Below are 20,116 nucleotides of genomic sequence, written 5' to 3'. Positions count from 1 at the left end.
AAAGATGAGTGATGGGGTACTGCCCTTCCAGCTGACAAAAACCGCCCGGGCAAGGCTAGGGCGGGAGCGGGGACAGGCGTTTTAGACCCAGCAGTAGAAGGAAAGAGGCTGGGCTTAAAGAACTCGAAAGAGGGGAGATAAGGCATGGCCCGAAGGGTCTCCGACAAAGGCCTAGGGCTCCGGGCAAAACGGCTGAACTCTACGCTGGGGAGCCACAGGAGACTTTCGGGCAGAAACTCCTGTTTGTCTGAGCCGCCCAGGGCCCCGCGCACGGCCACGCCTTTGCTCGCGCTGTGCCCTCTTGCTTCAAAACTTTGCAATTTTCCCTAGTCGCTGTCTGTATTTTAGCCTTATCCATGCGCCTATTTGTATCTCTGAAACTCTTATGTCGCTCTCGGAAGAAGTGCCCCAACGCCCATCTCTAGCACCGAAAAGAGTCGCCAACCTCGGCGCGTCCCCGCGCCTCGCCGCGCACGCGCTCTCCGCCACCGGGACGTGACTCGTGGAACGTCCGCTTCGGGGAGCCGCGGCGGTCTGCTGGTGTGTGTGTTGGGGAAGCGCCGGCGACGCGAGTCCAGCTTCTGCGGCTGTCGCCAGCTAGGTTCGGAGCTGGATACCTGTGCTCTCAGCCCCGCAGTTTGAGAAGTTCCTGCGGTTTTGAGAAGCTTCCTTAGGCGTCCTCAGGGTGTTCCTCTGGTGGGATTTCCGTTCAGGCACCTATTTAGCCACCCATTTACCCTTTAGGGGTCCTCGCTGCCCTCCACACCGCTAATTAAGCGACCGACGCAGTAGCCAAGGAGACTGTCTGATTGACAGTCATAACTGCCAACCCACTTCTGGACACTCCAGTCTGGGCCCGCCCAGCGCGTGGTCGGCGGCCCAATTAAAGAAGTGGAAGCGCCGAAAGGGGCGGTAACTGGGTGGCTTCGGTTGTGGCGGGTCCTCGGCGATTGCGCGCCGTGGGCTGAGGCGGCTGTCGGCATTCAGACAATGCCGTGACGCAGTACAGCGGCGGCGTTAACCTTGTGAACGCACCCCTACGAAGGGAACCTTTCGGTTCGGGCGGCACCGCGCTGTGGAGACAGGTTGCTATTTGAGAGTGCTTCCTCGAAGCTCCTCAGCTAGTGGGGGAGGGGTGGCGGATGCCGAGCGGTCCGCGTTTGCGCTTGCGCTTGAGTCTGCCGACCCGGTCTGCACGCACGCGCATGCCCGTAGCTCGCGGAGCCTCGGTGGCCAGCCATACCGCGCGTGCGCGCTGAGGAGCCCGCTAAGGAGCGGCGCTGGCGGACGTCGGGCTGGCGGCCCGTGACGTCGTGAGGAGCGCTTTAAAGTGCGGGCCGGGCCGGGCGTCTGAGGGTCTGACTGGGAGTCAGGCCGAGTCTCCGCCGCAGCCCTCCGCGGCATGAGGCGCTGCCGGAGCCCCTGCCCCCTGGGACGTGGAGAAGGTGGAGGAGGAAGGCGCCCTGTTGTCGCTACCGCTGCATGACCCGCCGCTTCTGAGGCCCGACCCCACACCTGGTCCCTCGACACCCCCCGCCGCGTCCTCTGCCCACGAATGGGGGCCCAGCGCTGAGAGCCTCATTTCCCTCCGGGGGCCCCGGGGCGCGTCCCCCGAGAGCCATGCCCGGCCGTCCCGCCCGCCCCGGAGGACCCTAAGAGCGGTGGCGCGGGGGCCATGGCGGCTGCCAGCGGCTACACGGACCTGCGTGAGAAGCTCAAGTCCATGACGTCCCGGGACAACTACAAGTCGGGCAGCCGAGAGGCCGCGGCCGCGGCCGCCGCTGCTGTGGCCGCTGCCGCCGCCGCCGCCGCCGCGGCCGAACCTTACCCGGTGTCTGGGGCCAAGCGCAAGTATCAAGAGGACTCAGACCCGGAGCGCAGCGACTATGAGGAGCAGCAACTGCAGAAGGAGGAGGAGGCGCGCAAGGTGAAAAGCGGCATTCGCCAGATGCGCCTCTTCAGCCAGGACGAGTGCGCCAAGATCGAGGCCCGCATCGACGAGGTGGTGTCTCGCGCTGAGAAGGGCCTATACAACGAGCACACGGTGGACCGGGCCCCGCTGCGCAACAAGTACTTCTTTGGCGAGGGCTACACGTACGGCGCCCAGCTGCAGAAGCGCGGGCCCGGCCAGGAGCGCCTCTATCCGCCGGGCGACGTGGATGAGATTCCCGAGTGGGTACACCAGCTGGTCATCCAGAAGCTGGTGGAGCACCGCGTCATCCCCGAGGGCTTCGTCAACAGCGCGGTCATCAACGACTACCAGCCCGGCGGCTGCATCGTGTCTCACGTGGACCCCATCCACATCTTCGAGCGTCCCATCGTGTCCGTGTCCTTCTTTAGCGACTCCGCGCTCTGCTTCGGCTGCAAGTTCCAGTTCAAGCCTATCCGGGTGTCAGAACCTGTGCTTTCCCTGCCCGTGCGCAGGGGGAGCGTAACTGTGCTCAGGTAACCCACCCGGGTGGAGGGAGGCGGCCCTGCACCCTGATGCCTTAGCTACCCACCCTGGCCCAGGAGGCGGCGGCTAGTAGGAGTGTGTACTTTTTTCATTTCTGACCCATTCTTACGTTTGTAGGTTGTGGGAGCAAAGGAAGGGGCCTATGTGTAAAAATGTGTGGCAAGAAAGTAGGGGTCGGGGAACCGATGTGATTATTTTGTACCCGAAGGCAGGTTTGAGGTGAACATGGGCTTGGCAGAATTTAATCTAAAGTTATCTTTCCGGAAGGCTTAAGGTATTAGGAATCTGTTTCCCATTGTCTTTTTTTTTTTTTTTTTTTTAAGCAAATTGCTTTTCCATTCTGGGCTTCCATTTCTAAATCTATATTCCTAAAAAACAAAAAGTTGCACTTGCTACATAAAAGTCTTTCTCTTTTCTCCATTCTTGATTTCCTTCACAGAGGAATGTTCATGGATTCTTTTTTTTTTTTTTTTTAAGAGACCGTAGCCCTCAGAGTGAGGTGGTGTCACAGCACCCAGCAACCTCCAGCTCTTGGGCTTAGGTGATTTTCTTGCCTTACCCTCCTGAGTAACTGGGATTCATGGATTCTTTTTTTTTGCAGTTTTTAGCCAGGGCTGGGTTTGAACCCGCCACCTCCGGCATATGGGGCCGGTGCCCTACTCCATTGAGCCACAGGCACCTCCAGGGATTCATAGATTCTTTTTTTTTTTTTTTTGGTAGAGACAGAGTTTCACTTTATGGCCCTCGGTAGAGTGCCGTGGCCTCACACAGCTCACAGCAGCCTCCAACTCCTGGGCTTAAGCGATTCTCTTGCCTCAGCCTCCCGAGCAGCTGGGACTACAGGCGCCCGCCACAACACCCGGCTATTTTTTGGTTGCAGTTTGGCCGGGGCCGGGTTTGAACCCGCCACCCTCGGTATATGGGGCCGCACCTTACCGACTGAGCCACAGGCGCCGCCCGATTCATAGATTCTTTAACAGAGAAAATACTCACTGGGAAAGGCTTCTAAGAGTATTTAATTGGTACAAGTTCTCCATTCTCAGGAGGGGGAGTGACTTCTCTGGTGTTGAATAGATTAGTGGTTGGGCCGGAATAGAGCACACTCTTAAAATTCGCCCCTCTTGTCTTCGGAGAAGCCCATGGGTTCTTTTTATTTATTTTTTTTTTTTGTAGAGACAGAGTCTCACTTTATGGCCCTCGGTAGAGTGCCGTGGCCTCACACAGCTCACAGCAACCTCCAACTCCTGGGCTTAAGCGATTCTCTTGCCTCAGCCTCCCGAGTAGCTGGGACTACAGGCGCCCGCCACAACGCCCGGCTATTTTTTGGTTGCAGTTTGGCCGGGGCCGGGTTTGAACCCACCACCCTCGGTATATGGGGCTGGCGCCCTACCGACTGAGCCACAGGCGCCGCCCAGCCCATGGGTTCTTAAGAACGTGTTACCTGTCATCACCAAATAAAACAAAACGCACCTGGTCTCTTGACCTAGTATCTGGACTTGTAGTTAAGTGAGCAGCGGAACTTAGCTTCTTGGCCTATTTTGGGTCCCAGATATGCTGAGAAGTAGTTCATTGTCCTTGGCCCCAGAGAAGATTACCTGCTGAAATACCTCTGTTCATAAGAAGTGAAAATTTATTTAGAAGCATCCTCATACCATCTCTGAAAAAGGTAAACTTAGTAATGTAATTCATTAATCCCCTAAACCTCTTAGGAAGTCTAGACTTCAGAGCAGCGTGTTTGACCACCACCAAGTACAGAGTCAAGACACATTGAGATTTTGTCGGGAGCAGCTAAACTATGAAGTGAGTCAGTGGGGCCACAGTCATGGGGAGAAGCAGGGTTCCTTGGAATCCTTTTAATTTCACAACGATGCTTGCTTTGGCAGCACTTATATTACTATCATGAGGGCAAGTTATCTATCTCATTTGAGTTGAACAGCTAAGGTTGCTTTCATGTTGTGGATAGTAGGAGAGCCTTGATGTCCAAGACCTCATGGGAAAGTCTGGAAAGTCAGTGGCAGCAGAAGCAGATGCATGACTCCCTTATGCATCTGAAACCTAGAAGACTGCTTACCTGTCAGATGCCTCCTATCATTTGGGCTTCTGAGGTTCTCAGATCTGCATGGTGCTAGTAAATGGATAGCTTGGCAGGGCCTTTTTAAGATGGGATTTCCAGGAGGGACATTCCCCAGGGGCTTGCTGTATGCAGCAGATTGGGCGTGATTCACTTGGAGGGCTCTCAGTGCTAAAAGGACCTCACATAAGGATCATTTAGTCTCTTAAAGGGGTATTAATTTTCTGTGTAGGTAGGCCCTAAAGGTTGTTATCAGGAGGTCTAGCAGTAGTCTGATGCTTAATGGGGGAGATCACAAGACATTTTTTAACTTTGAGACTCCCCATTCCCGTATTCCCAAGCATATGCATACCCCTGGATTGAAGAAAAGAAGTTTTGAGTTTATTTTTTTAGACAGAATCTTGCTCAGTCGCCTGGGTGTAGAGAGCTGTGGCCTCAGTCCAGCTCACAGCAACCTCAAACTCCTGAGCTCAAGCAATCCTCCCACCTCGGCCTCCTGGAATGCTAGGATTACAGGTGCGAGCCACTGCACCCGACCAAGTTACAAATTCTTTTTTTTTTTTTTTTTTTTTTTTTAGGCAGAGCCTCAAGCTGTCGCCCTGGGTAGAGTGCTGTGGCATCACAGCTCACAACAACCTCCAACTCCTGGGCTTAAGCTATTCTCTTGCCTCAGCCTCCTGCCATAACGCCCGGCTATTTTTTGTTTGTAGTTGTCATTGTTGTTTGGCACGCTCAGGCTGCATTTGAACCTGCCAGTTCTGGTATATATGGCTGGCACCTTAGCCACTTGAGCTACAGGTGCCAAGCCTCAAATTCTTTTTTTTTTTCTTTTTTTGAGACAGAGCCTCAAAAAGCTGTCACCCTGGGTAGAGTGCCGTGGCTTTACAGCTCACAGCAACCTCCCAACTCCTGGGTTCAAGCGATTCTTCTGCCTCAGCCTCCCAAATAGCTGGGACTACAGGCGCCTGCCACAAGGCCCGGCTATTTATTGGTTGCAGCCGTCATTGTTGTTTGGTGGGCCTGGGCTGGATTCGAACCTGCCAGCTCAGGTGTATGTGGCTGGCACTTTAGCCACTTGAGCTACAGGCGCCAAGCCCTCAAATTCTTAATATGCAGGTCTGTTAGTGATCAACAACAAGATTGCATCATCAGGAAAATTCTCTTCATCTTTTCCTTAGAATAGTAAAGTCTTAAAGCTTTCCCAGACCCTTCCCACCCCTCCTGAATTCAGACTTGGCTGTGGAGTTAGGGTGGGAGGTTCAGAAAGTATCCTGAAAAGTGCTGCCTCAGGCTTTGAATCCAGCTCTTCCTGTGATTTGCTTAGGGATCTTGTGGGTGTTCTCTGGCTTTCCCATCTGTGGAGTGGAAAAGACGCCAACTTCCAAAGCCTGTTAGAATTAAATTGTGGTGATTTGGTGTCTAATAGAGGGCCTGGCGCAGGGTAGCTACTTGCTTTAATACACAATTACTTAATGATCTCCTGCTATCTTGGTGGGAAAAGAGGCTAGGGATTTGGTGGAGCCTGAAACATGGCTCATCCCTTCAGAGTTCAGGCCCAGTGGAGGTGGATAGTTACACCCCAGGAATGTAACTACAAGAGAACACTGGAGTGTTGGAAGATTGGGGGAGAGAGTAAAGAACTTGGGTGACTTAGGAATTAGCTAAGCAAAGAATGGTGGAGGGTGCACCAAACAGCAGCTGTGACTGCAGCAGCAGGGAGTAGCTAATGTAAGTTGGGGGAGAGGGATGAATGCTGACGTGAGGCAGACGGAGTTCTTCTGCCAGGGATGCCCTGATGAAGCTCTGGTTCAGGGCTTCTCGGTATGGCTGTTGATATTTGGGGCTCACTAATTCTTTGTGTAGAGCCGTTCTTGCATTGTAGACTGTTTAGCAGTGTTCCTGGCCTCTATCTGCTAGATGCCAGTAGTAGTAATTACTAACAGTCAGAAACTCTCCAGACGACTCGGTACCTGTGGCTCAAGCAGCTATGGCGTCAGCCACATACATCTGAGCTGGCGGGTTCAAATCCAGCCCAGCCTGCCAAAAACAATGACGGCTGCAACCAAAAAGCCGGGCGTTGTGGCGGGCGCCTGTAGTTCCAGCTACTTGGGAGGTGGAGGCAGGAGAATCGCTTGAGCCCAGGAGTTGGAGGTTGCTGAAAGCTGTGATGCTACAGCATTCTACCCAGGGCAACAGCTTGAGGTTCTGTCTCAAAAAAAAAAAAAAAAAAAAAGAAAAGAAACTCCCCAGACGTTACCAAATGGTGGGGATGGGGGAGGTGTGTGGGTAAGGCATCTACAATTGAAAACTGTGGCTCTAGGGTTTTGGGCCTTCCCACTAATTTAAATCTTCTAGCACCTGTTCACTTAGCACTTATCTTACTTGGTATACAGGTGGGTAAGCACCTTCCTGATGTAATGCACCTCATGAAATCTTGGATATGTAAGCAGTTAAGAAGCAATGTTTTCTCTCATTTCCTGATATCATCCCAGCGTAGAGTTGATGAGCAGTAAAGCTGCAGATTGGAAGGCAGGGCTGGTGAAAAACTGTGGTGCTTTTGCAGATGGGGAGGGGTTCTAATAATTGTCAATGTGACTCTGACTTCAGTTGGTGGTGATGATAATGGTGTCCATACCTACACAAGGCAACATGGCAGGAATACAGTTTTATATTTAATAGTGATCAGCGTGAATGTTAGTGCATAGCAAACATTGACTCAGCAGTGTCTAAACCAGGAGCATTTAGTGCAAGGCTTCACATACCCTTCTGGAAGTGCTTCAGACTCCTTTCCAAACCTAATTGACAGTTTTTTGTAACTTTCCTGTTTTGGGCCTGGGTAGGTCCCCCTCTTAATGCTGTTTTTTAGGGTAATATTTTTTACTTCATATCAGTTCATCCTATATTCCTTCTGTTCCTGTTGGAGTGAATGGGGCAGATTGAAACAGGCTCTATTTGGATCAATCACAATAATTACCTCAAGGCTAATTGTTTCTTTGCTGCTACCTTTAATCACTGCTACATGGTCTGTGGCAGGCGTCCTCAAACTTTTTATTTTTTTTTATTTTATTATTATTATTTTTTTTTTTTTTGCAGTTTTTAGCCAGGGCTGGGTTTGAACCCGCCACCTCTGGCATATGGGGCCGGCGCCCTACCCCTTTGAGCCACAAGCGCTGCCCAGTCCTCAAACTTTTTTTTTTTTGTAGAGACAGAGTCTCACTGTACCGCCCTCGGGTAGAGTGCCGTGGCGTCACACAGCTCACAGCAACCTCTAACTCTTGGGCTTACGCGATTCTCTTGCCTCAGCCTCCTGAGCAGCTGGGACTACAGGCGCCCGCCACAACGCCCGGCTATTTTTTGGTTGCAGTTTGGCCGGGGCTGGGTTTGAACCCGCCACCCTCGGCATATGGGGCCAGCGCCCTACTCACTGAGCCACAGGCGCCGCCCAGTCCTCAAACTTTTTAAACGGGGCCAATTCACTGTCCCTCAGACCGTTGGAGGGCCGAACTATGAACAAATTCCTATGCACACTGCATATATCTTATTTTGAAGTAAAAAAACAAAACAGGAACGACTATAATCACACTGCCTCATGTGGCCCATGGGCCGCAGTTTGAGGACCCCTGGTCTGTAGTGTGGTGACCACATGCCCAGGGACCCAGGCCTTGGCCACTGGTCTGGAAATGATTGTATCATCCACCCATGGGTCATGCACGGGGGAACTCAGCCTGTGACTCTTCCATTTAACAGTTGGTATTGGGTGGAGTGGGCACTCCTGTTCTGGGCTGAGGGCTGATCTTACTCAGCTGGCTGAAAGCAGAATTTAGCTTTCTGGCTTAAAATAGTTGGGAAAGTAGGGCAGATAGGTCCTGGGCCACATCTCTTGTGTGGAATCTTCTGATTCCACAGCAGGGGGAGGAACCACAGAATGAAGTCAGGGCTGTGCACTCTCAGGAGGAGCTCTGGGCTGAAAGGATTGGCTGCTCTTGGTGCTGCCAGGCCTGACAAAATGGAAGGGAAGCTAGTGTCTTAATCATGAGACTCAGAGCAAGCAGCAAATAAATAGGCCATAAAAATTTCAAGGCTGGCTGGCAATTTTAGGGTGGGCAGTTGGTGTGCAGCTATTGTTGAGGTATGTTGCTAGTTCTCTAGGGACATAGGCTCATCTTTGCAGACTTTTTCCACGGGGCTGGTGGGTGTGCATAAATCCTGTGGTGAGGCCAGCAAGGCCCTGGGACAGATTGGACCTTGTCATCAGGAAACACAGATGGGCTTTTCTTTTTACTTCCACCCCCCTTCCCCCGCCAATCCCACTTGGTTGGAGTGCCATTGCCACCACTTTATTATTTGACCTTGAGCAAGTTACTTAAATTTTTGGGCCTCAGTTTTCCTCATCTGCAGAATGGGGCTAATTATGCCAGTGAATTGTTATAGAAAACTAAATCTCTGTCACATTACTGATGCTGTGAAATTAGCTAAAGATATCTTAGGAGATGAGCTGCCTGTTGTATTCACTGTCTGTACCTTGAAGTGTACAGAATTGGGACTCAGTAGTTGACCGTTTCCCCTTAATTCAGAAAGCCCAGAGGCTTCTCATAAGGTTAGTTCCCGTGTCTTCTTGGAAGCTTGGGTCTGGTAAAGATTATAGTTGAGCCTAAGCTCAGAATCCTTGGCCTAGAGACCTATCACTGTTGAGGGAGGCTGTCATCAGGCCAGAATCTTGTCCATTCCATTTCTGGTCCATCCTGGCCTAGGCAGGGCACAAAGTAGATGGGGAAATGGTGACCATCTTGGAAACATGCCTTAACTCGGTTCCCTAGGACTGTCCCTTAGAAGAGAAATCTATACAGTTCTACAGAGCGCCTTATAAAGTTAATTCAGACTCCTTATTTAACTTGTACCTAATTCTCTGAGGAATGGTTTGCTGTGATCCTTGTTTTGTAGATATAGAGACTTGAGGGTCTGAGTAGTGGAATAGTTGTGCTCAACACACATTTCATTTATTGTCACTGTGTGCAGAGATGCGTAAGGCCCTTAAAGAGCTTTGTCTCATTATGAAGACACAATTTCTACAAGGCCAAATAAGGTAGTAGAAAGACATGGTATGCTTGAGCAATATGGGAGAAACCCAGCCTAGAGGATCCCGTCAGGGAAAGCTTTCCAGAAGAAGAAATTATAGCAACTCCCTCAAGAGTCAGAGCTGGGCTTTGACCCTCTTTTTTTTTTTAGAGACAGAATCTCACTTTGTTGCCCTTGGTAGGGTGCTGTGGTGTCACAGCTCACAGCAACCTTCAGCTCCTGGGCTAGGGCAATTCTCTTGCCTCAGCATCCAGAGTTGCTGGGACTACAGGCGCCAGCTATTTTTGTTGCAGTTGCCACTGCTGTTTTACCTGGCCGGGGCCAGGTTTGAACCCTCCACCCTCGGTATATGGAGCCAGCGCCCTACCCACTGAGCCATGGGCATTGCCCTGCTTTGATACTCTTGATATTTTTGGGACACTTGTCATTGCTCCAGGGCCAGGGGCTAAGCCTTGGCAGAGAGCAGGTAGGGTGGACAGTATGAGGTATTTCCTCTTTTCCCTGTATCAAAAGAGCAGGAGGCACTAGAACTTTTCTTCTTGCCAAGGGCAGGGCTGGACCCAGGACATATTAAGTTCCAAGTTGGCAGAATAGGGTTTTCAGTTTCTCTTGGTAGCAAGCAGGTTCCTTAGTAAATAATGGCCTGTAGTCTCGCTCAACGCTGAAGTTTGGCCAGGAGAGCTTCCTTTAAAACAGGACTTTGAGCTCCTATTGTCAGAGGCTGATACTTTGAGGAAGGGTCAATGACCTGTGTCAGGAAGCTCTAGAAGACCAGTGTTAATGAGCCTTCCAGCCAGGGTCAATGCCAAGGTCATTTCTGTAGCCCTGTGTAGCCCTACCTCCACACTGGTTTTTCTGAGACCTAGGCTTGGTGGCAGGAACCTGGCATGACTTACTGTTTGTTCTAGAGCCTCTGGGGGATGGGGGCAGTCAAGCTTTGACAAACATCTGGATTTGCTCCAGAACTACATTAAAAGAAGTGGATCCTTGTTGGAAATGAGAAGTAAATGCCCTTGGTCATGCCTGTAGCCAAGTCAAACAGATTAATAACACTTCTTTTTTTTTTTTTTTTAATTAAATTTTTTTTTTCTTTTTTTTTTTTTGGTTATTGGCTGGGGCTGGGTTTGAACCCGCCACCTTTGGCATATGGGACTGGCACCCTACTCCTTGAGCCACAGGTGCCACCCAATTAATTAATTTTTTTTGTTGCAGTTTTGGCCAGGGTCGGGTTTGAACCTGCCTCCCTCAGTATATGGGACTGGTGCCCTACTTCCTGAGCCACAAGCACCACCCGATTAATAACACTTCTTTTTTTTTTTTTTTTTTTTTTTTTTTTTTTTTGAGACAGAGCCTCAAGCTGTCACCCTGGGTAGAGTGCTGTGGCATCACAGCTCACAGCAACCTCCAACTCCTGGGCTTAAGCAATTCTCTTGCCTCAGCCTCCCAAGTAGCTGGGACGACAGGCACCTGCCACACACCTGGCTATTTTTTGGTTGCAGCCGTCGTCGTTTGGCGGGCCCGGGCTAGATTCGAACCCGCCAGCTCAGATGTATGTGGCTGGCGCCTTAACTGTTTGAGCCACAGGCGCCGAGCCAATAATGCTTCTTAATAGCAAGGAAAATTATCTGTAGCCAATACTGCAGACTCAGGCCTTAGAAATGTACCTTTGGAGGCCAGGCATGGTGGCTCACCCCTGTAATCCTCAGCACTCTGAGATGCTGAGGTGGGTGGATTGCCTGAGTTCAGGAGTTTGAGACCAGCCTGAGTAAAAAGTGAGACCCCCATCTCTAAAAATAGCCAGGTGTTGTGGCAGGTGCCTGTAGTCCCAGCTACTTGGGAGGCTGAGGCAAGAGAATCACTTAAGCCAGGGGTCCTCAAACTATGGCCTGCGGGCCACATGCGGTGGTGTGATTGTGTGTGTTCCCGTTTTGTTTTTTTACTTCAAAATAAGGTATGTGCAGTGTGCATAGGAATTTGTTTATAGTTTTTTTTTTAAACTGTGGTCTGGCCCTCCAGTGGTCTGAGGGAAGAACTGTACTTTTGGGATCTTGGACTTAGCTCTGTGTGTGTATGTGTGTGTAGGAGTGTCTTGTAGCCCAAATCACCCTCCCCCAATATGGAGTAATAGGAGCATGGGAGGACCTAGAGTTCCCAGCATTGGAAACGGGGGTCCAGGAGGCCTCTGTTGTTGGCAGATCACTGCAGGGAAACCTGGATCATGTCTCCTTGGCAGTTATTGAACCCAAGGCTCTGGCTTGCCCCAGAGCAGTGGTCCATGGCCCTTTGGCTTGTATCATATCCTTAGTAAAGGTTGTGGGATGCCAAGTACCCTGCATTATCTAACTTAATTCTCACAACAGCCTTGCAAGTAGACTTTCCACCACTCTCTTTCCAGAGGTGTCAGTCATGTAGACATATAACACTGATTCTCCTTGCCAGGGAAGAGATCAGGTCCTCTTTCTAAAATGTTGTAATCTTTTTTTTTTTTTTATTATTGAGATAGTCTCACTTTGTCACCTTTGATAGAATGCTGTGGCATCATAACTCACAGCAGCCTCAAACTCTTCAAGCGATTATCTTGCCTCAGCCTCCTGAGTAGCTGTGACTACAGGTGCCTGCCACAACCCCTGGCTACTTTTTTTTTTGGTTTAGCAGGCCCATGCTGGGTTTGAACCCACCAGCCTGAGAGCATGTGGCCAGTGCCCTAACCACTGAGCTACAGGCGCTCCAAAATGTTGTAATCTTTAGTAATAACAAAAGAATACCTGAGTTATAAAGCAAAACAAAATAAATGCCCAAGAACCTACTGCTGTCCTTACTACAGATGAAGAAACTGGTTTAAGCTCAGCATGTGATTTAACCAGGGTCACAAAGCTAATAGGTAACAAAGCTCAGGTTTGAACCCAAGTCTGTTCAGCTCCCCAACTCCTTTGTGGCACTTCTCACTGTGTGCTAAAGGATGTTAATAGGTATTATTTGAGAGAAGGTTCTTTGGTCAGTACTCAGGTAAGCAAAGTCAGCAGGTTCGCGGGTTCTTTTGATGCAGTAATTCTTAGATTCTTCAATATATAAATGCTTTGGGTGGTGCCTGTGGCTCAGTGGGTAGGGCACCGGCCCCATATACCGAGGGTGGCAGGGTCAAACCTGGCCCCAGCCAGCTAAAACAGGGGCAACTGCAACAAAAATAGCCGGGTGTTGTGGCGGGCGCCTGTACACTTATGAGAGAATGAGAGAGAAAACAGCAGATAACTTCTTAGCATTGTTATGAAAATGGTTTTGACCTCCTAGACCAGTGATTTTTCAGCCAGTGTGCCATGGTACACTGGTGTGCCACGAGAGGACCTTAGGGGTGCAGTGAAAAATTTTAAAGATCATTAATTTTTTTGAAAGAAGTTTAAAGCACAGTGTTTTTTTACTCTTTTTCTGCTCACATAATTTAAATGTGCCGCAAAAGTTTTTTTTTTTGTGTGTGTGTGACAGTCTCACTATGTCACCCTTGGTAGAGTGCAGTAGCATCACAGTTCACAGCGACCTCAAACTCTTGGGCTTAAGCGATTCTCTTGCCTCAGCCACCCAAGTAGCTGTGACTACAGGCGCCTACCACAACGCCCAGCTATTTTTTGGTTGCAGCTTCTTGTTGCTTAGCAGGCCCGGGCCGTGTTTGAACCCGCCACCCTAGGTGTGTGTGGCCAGTGCCCTACGGACTGAGCTGCAGGTGCTGCCTGCAAAAGTTTAACTATAGTTTCAAGTGTCAAGATAAAAAAGGTTGAAAAACACTATCCTTGGGCCGTGCCTGTGTCTCAATAGGTAGGGCGCCAGCCCCGTTTATTGAGGGTGGTGGGTTTGAGCCCGGCCCCAGCCAAACTGCAACAAAAACTAGCCCGTGTTCTGGCAGGCACCTGTAGTCCCAGCTTCTCGGGAGGCTGAGGCAAGAGGATCGCCTAAGCCCAGTAGTTGGAGGTTCCTGTGAGCTGTGATGCCATGGCACTCTACTGAGAGTGATAAAGTGAGACTCATTTGTCTCTTAAAAAAAAAAATATATATATATATATGCTTTTTGAAACTTCAATCAGTGTTTTCCAAATTAATTTGACTATAGACATTTGTCCATAGTCTCTTGTGAGATTAGTATTCACAGATAAAATTTTGTAAAGCTCGGGGCGGCGCCTGTGGCTCAAGGAGTAGGGCGCCGGTCCCATATGCCGGAGGTGGCAGGTTCAAACCCAGCCCAGGCCAAAAACCAAAGAAAAAAAAAAATTTTGTAAAGCTCTGGTCTAGGAGCAGCTTGGACCAGGAATCTATAAAATATTATTCTACTATCAGCATATCCTCAAATCAGATTTCCAAATCAGAGGCACCTCTCTTGAGGATGAGCCTGTAGTATCCTGGCTTTGTATCTCTTAATTGGCACTCGCATCCAGCTTTTGCCTGCACTTTAGCCAGCCTGGACATTTGAGGAGTACCTCCCGGGACTGTGTGGTGTTTCTCTTTTTTTTTTGAAAGTCTGATTTTGTCACCTTTGGTAGAGTACTGTAGCATCACAGCTCACAGCAACTTCTAGCTCTTGGGCTTAGGTAATTTTCTTGCCTCAGCCTCCTGAGGAGCTAGGACTATAGGCACCCACCACAACACCCGGATAATTTTTGTTGCAGTTTGGCCGGGGCCGGGTTTGAACCTGCCACCCTTGGTATATGGGGCCGGCCTTTTTTTTTTTTTTTTTTTTTTTTTAGTTGGGGTTTTGCTATGTTGCACAGGCTAGATGTGAACTCTAGGCTCAAGTGATTCCCCCCTCCTCAGCCTTTCTAGTATAACTGGGACTATACGAGTGCCCACTGCATCCTCTGTTCTAACAAATATGTGTCTGTACAGCTTATTCTTGAGAAGGGAGCTGATCGTCAGCCATGAAAGAAAGGTTTGTAGTCCAGGGGCAGGTGAGAGAAAGGTTTGTATTCCAAGGGCAGGTAGGGAAGCAGAGAAACCACTCTCTCCCCCACTAGGCCTGTGGTCAAGGGAGTTTCTGTCTGTGTGAATCTGCCAAAGCTTAGTGGAGGAACTTTGGGTTTGAGGGGATATTGTGGGTGCTTTGTTCCCAGGAAGGGCATCTGAGGGCTTCAGGAAGAAAAGCTTGCCTCCAGAGTTTCAAATTGGAAAGACGTTAGCTAAGAGGAGGACAGGCATCTATTTGCCTGCATTCATTGGCCTGTGAATTAGTTAAGTAATGTAACTTGTTGAAAAATAGGTTATATGGTGAACATTCTTAAAATATCCCAGCTGTCTTCAAAATTTTGGGCCCCCAACTGGAGGCTTTCTTCAAGCATACAAATTCTCTTTTTTGAAATATAACAGTCCTAGTTCTCCCTGGTGACTCAGTGTTGTCAGTGGCTGCCTTGGTTTCCTCTGTGTGCTCAAGGGAGAAAGAAGGCGGAGTTGAGGTTTTTCATCTTCTCACCAAAGTCTGGCCTGAGTCTGTGTATTATCTCTGAAGCCATTAAAAGTATACCCCCTTGAGAGCTCTTTAAAAGAAGGGCTCCTGGCCTGTCCAGGGAGAATTCTGCCGTGGCCTCTGCCTTAAGAGGCCATTGGGTCTCCTTTGCCTCATGGCAGGTTTTTCTTTGAGTAGCTTCTGAGCAAAAGCTTTCTGAAGCTTACCAGGGTATTTCCCTAGGGTATTTCCCTTTTATGTAAAGCCCTCTCAAATAATGGGTAGAGAGTGGTGGTGAGTACTGCCTGGGCCGTATTCCTATCTTTTTTTTTTTTTTTTGAGGCAGAGTCTCACTGTGTCGCCCTCGGTAGAGTGCTGCAGCGTCACAGCTCATAGCAACCTCAAACTCCTGGGCTCAAGCGATTCTCTTTCCTCAGCTTCCCAAGTAGTTGGGACAACAGGCACCTGCCAAAACACCTGGCTATTTTTTTTTTTTTTTTTGTAGAGACAGAGTCTCACTTTATGGCCCTCGGTAGAGTGCCGTGGCCTCACACAGCTCACAGCAACCTCCAACTCCTGGGCTTAAGCGATTCTCTTGCCTCAGCCTCCCGAGTAGCTGGGACTACAGGCGGCCGCCACAACGCCCGGCTATTTTTTTTTTTTTGGTTGCAGTTTGGCCGGGGCCGGGTTTGAACCCGCCACCCTCGGTATATGGGGCCAGCGCCCTACCGACTGAGCCACAGGCGCCGCCCCACCTGGCTATTTTTTGGTTGCAGATGTCATTGTTGTTTAGCAGGCCCAGGCTGGGCTCAAACCCACCAGCCTTGGTGTATGTGGCCAGTGCCCTACTCACTAAGCCATAGGCACCGCCTCTTCCTATCTTCTTATCCCCCAGGAATAATGTTGTCTATCAACTGTTCACAGCCACATGTTCTGTTTCTTTTTAGTGGATATGCTGCTGATGAAATCACTCACTGCATACGGCCTCAGGACATCAAGGAGCGCAGAGCGGTCATCATTCTTAGGAAGTAAGTACCCTGATGTCTGGTGCTTTCTGCCTGGCCTCCAGGCCTGTCTGGAGATATATGTCTGTGTTCTCTTAAAACTCAGCTCCTCCTAGCCAGGCGTTGTGGCAGGCGCCTGTAATCCCAGCTGCTCGGGAGGCTGAGGCAGGAGAATTGCGGAAGCCCAAGAGCTAGAGGTTGCTGTGAGTCCTGTGACATCATGGCACTCTACTGAAGGCGGTAAAGTGAGACTCTGTCTCTACAAAAAAAAAACCAAAACTCAGCTCCTCCATATCAGTGGCATAACAGGGTGTGAAGCCTGGGAGAGTAGAAGTCCCTACATTCTCATACTTTTTATTTGAATTCCATGAAGATAAAGCTGGTTTGTCTTTTCATTGGAAAATTAAGTTCTTTGGTTATTTTACTTAGGGAACTTAGGACTGAGCAAAAACCACATGTTCCTGATATTTATGGATATAGTCTTAAGACAAGATTTGGGGTATACTCTACCAGACTCTACCACACCTTTCTAGCCTTTCTTTCTCACCTCCTTGTTTCTGATTTGTCACATGTGCCCTGAGGGATTATTTTTAGACTGTGCCTTCGCAGCCTGCTTTAAAAACTCCTGGGTTTTCATATCTAGGGGAAGGAAGGAGCGAGGAGAGGAAGTGAGGGTGGAAGGTTAGGATGCAGCATTCATCACGGTCATAGCTTGTGGCTATCCTCTCTGGGGAGGGGATCAGGAATGTATTGATATGTCTACAGACCTGGCCTCATCAGCAGTTCTTTCTTTCTCCTCATGGGGTGCGTGGACTGAGATTTTTCTTTTCTTTTTTTTTTTTTTTTTAGAGACAGAGTCTCACTTTATGGCCCTCAGTAGAGTGCCGTGGCATCACACAGCTCACAGCAACCTCCAACTCCTGGGCTTAAGCGATTCTCTTGCCTCAGCCTCCCAAGTAGCTAGGACTACAGGCACCCGCCACAACGCCCGGCTATTTTTTGGTTGCAGTTCAGCCAGGGCCGGGTTTGAACCCGCCACCCTCGGTATATGGGGCCGGCGCCTTACGGACTGAGCCACAGGCGCCGCCTGGCCTGAGATTTTTCAAGAGGCCACAGCCACGCTGACATTGGGTCAAGACAGCCTTTTTATTGAATAGAGTCCCAGACAGGAGAGATGATTGCTTAGTCACATAGAAATGGTGAGAAGAGGGTGGCACCTTGTGGCTTAGTGAGTGGGGCACCGGCCCCGTGGTGGGTTCGAACACCGTCCCGGCCAAAACTGCAACAACAACAACAAAAGAAGTGGTGAGAAGAGCAAAAAATAGCACCTAGGCTTAGGCATGATCAGACTATTGTATAGCTTGCTGTCTTTTTTTTTTTTAATTAAACTTTAGAACAGTTTTATAGAAAGTTGTGATGATAGTACAGAGTGTTCCCACCTACCATCCTTCTCATTTCCCTAATTGTTAATCTTGTATTAGTATGATTATATTTATTAGTCAAAAAACCAATATAAGTACTGATACGTTACTAAGTAAGTCCATACTTTATATTTCTTTAGGTTTTTGGGTTTTTTTTTTTTTTTGGATACAGAGTCTTACTATGTCACTTGGTTAAGAGTGCTGTGGTATCGGGCGGCGCCTATGGCTCAGTCGGTAAGGCGCCGGCCTCATATACCGAGGGTGGCAGGTTCAAACCCGGCCCCGGCCAAACTGCAACCAAAATATAGTCGGGCGTTTTGGCGGGCGCCTGTAGTCCCAGCTACTCGGGAGGCTGAGGCAAGAGAATCGCTTAAGCCCAGGAGTTGGAGGTTGCTGTGAGCTGTGTGAGGCCACGGCACTCTACCAAGGGCCATAAAGTGACTCTGTCTCTACCAAAAAAAAAAAAAAAAAAAAAAAAGTGCTGAGGTATCACAGCTCACAGCAACCTCCATCTCTTGAGCTTAAGCGAATCTCTTGCCTCAGCCTCCCAAGTAACAGGGACTACAGGCACCCACCACAATGCCCAACTATTTTTTGTTGCAGTTGTCATTGTTGTTTTAGCTGGCCTGGGCCAGGTTTGAACCCACCAGCCTTGGTGTATGTGGCTGGCACTGTAACCACTGTGCTACAGGTGCCAAGCCAGGGTTTTTCTTTTCTTTTGAGACTGAGTCTCACTTGGTCACCCTAGGTAGAGTGCTGTGGCATCACATCTCATAGCAACCTTAAAGTCTTGGGTTCAAGCGATCTTTTTGCTTCAGCCTCCCAAGCACCTGGCACAATGCCTGGCTGTTTTTTGGAGACTGAGTCTCGATCTTGCTCAGGCTGGTCGCAAACTCGTGAGCTCAGGCAATCCACCTGCTTTGGCCTCCCAAGTGCTGGCATTATAGGCATGAACCACAGCGCCTGACCTGTTAGGTTTTTCCTAGTGCCTTTTTTCTGTCCCAAGATCCCACATAATATTTAGTTGTCATGTCACGTTTGGCTCCTCTTGGCTGTGATGATTTCTCACACTTGGCTTATCTTAATGCCATAGACTGGTTAGGTATTTTACAGAACCCTTGGTTGTGGCTTGGCGCCTGTAGCCAATTGGTGGTTACAGTGCCAGCCACATACACCGAGGTTGGCGGATTCGAACGCAGCCCAAGCCAGCTAAAACAACAGTGACAACTGCAATCAAAAATAGCTGGGCATTGTGGCGGGCGCCTATAGTCCCAGCTACTTTGGGACGCTGAGGCAAGAGAATTGCTTAAGCCCAGGAGTTGGAGGTTGCTGTGAGCTATGATGTCCCAGCACTCTACCGAGGGTGACATAGACTCTGTCTAAAAAAGAAAAAATGAACCCTTGGTTGGGATTTATCTGATTTATTCCCTCCAGCTCCCTATGGTTAGACTGGGGTTATAGGTTTGAGCAGGTAAAGTGCCTTTTTTACCACATTCGAAGGGTACATACTGTCAGTACAGCTTATGACTGTTGCTTTTTTTTCTTTTTTTCTGAGACAGAGCTTACTTTGTCATCCTATGTAGAATGCTGTGGCATCCTCGCTCACAGCAACCTCAAAATCCTGGGCTCAAGCAATCCTCTTGCCTCAGCCTCCTGAGTAACTGGGACCACAGGCCTCACCACAATGCTGGCCATTTTTTAGAGACTGGGTCTCGCTCTTGCTCAGGGTGGTCTCGAACTCCTGAGCTCAAATGATCCACCCTCCTTGGCCTTGACTGTTTCTGTTTTCGATAACCTGTTTGATGCAAGCCTTTGTCAGATTTTCTGTTGTGAGGTTACTACTGTTCTTCTGTGCTTGCTGTACTCTTAGAAAGGAAGTTACTGTGCGCAGCTCACATTTAAAGAGTGGGCAACTAGCCCCATCTCCTTGAAGGAGGGAGTAGCCACATAAATTCTTCTGCATAGGGGATTTGCCTACCCTCATTTATTTATTCAATCACCTATATAACCATGGACTCATGATAATTTGTTTTACATTCAAATTCTTCAGCTTTGGTCACTGGGAGTTTTTAAGTTTTTCTGGCTTTTTTTTTTTTTTTTAAACTTTTAGTCAGTAACTTTGGCATCCTGGCCCTTTGGGCCCACAAGCCCAGAATAATGTGGTGATAATGTCTCTTTAGCATGACTTTGCCACTCTGTCAAGTAAAAACTGGATCTTCATTTTATCAGTAGGATGGATGTGATCCAGACCTCTGGGGTGCAGATAGTGCTAGGCACATATGGGAGCTCCAGACACTTGAGTCAGCTTGATAGTTGGCAGCCTCTCTTCTGTAGCCTTAATAGTATTCTCAGAATTCATCAGAGGAAGTGTTTTTATCTGCATTTCTACTTTCTCTTATTCAGCACAGGCCAAACCCCAGAACTTGGAAGTAATAGAGTCCAGAGAACCAAGAGCAGTAATTTCTGAAGTGTTGCCTCCTATCCTCTCACAATAGTTGTTCCAGGGAAATCTGTGCTGGAGATGGCAATAGCTGGAGTGTTAGGTCGACCTTCCAGCTGCTGCTTTCTTAAATGGTGACTTCTGTACCTGGCTGTACTTGTAGATAGCTGCTCGAGGCCGCTGAGTGACAGGCTCTGCAACATAGCTAGGAGTCTGCGTTATTAGCT

At 49.2% G+C, this 20,116-nt stretch overlaps 1 protein-coding gene across 1 annotated transcript in view; it reads left to right on the top strand.

The window, feature by feature from the left end:
• The first annotated feature begins 902 nt into the window (after positions 1-902).
• ALKBH5 (alkB homolog 5, RNA demethylase) overlaps positions 903-20,116 on the top strand; it is a 32,023-nt gene continuing 12,809 nt past the window's right edge. The window contains exons 1-2 of the mRNA XM_053569176.1: positions 903-2,445; positions 15,972-16,052. Of these exons, the coding sequence (XP_053425151.1) occupies positions 1,676-2,445; positions 15,972-16,052 (851 nt within the window). The 5' untranslated portion in view covers positions 903-1,675. The remainder of the gene's footprint in view (positions 2,446-15,971; positions 16,053-20,116) is intronic.

This window comes from Nycticebus coucang, chromosome 18, assembly GCF_027406575.1.
Source record: "Nycticebus coucang isolate mNycCou1 chromosome 18, mNycCou1.pri, whole genome shotgun sequence".
NCBI lineage: Eukaryota > Metazoa > Chordata > Mammalia > Primates > Lorisidae > Nycticebus > Nycticebus coucang.
Note: the sequence above shows the minus strand (reverse complement) of the source record. Positions and strands in the feature narration are given on the sequence as shown.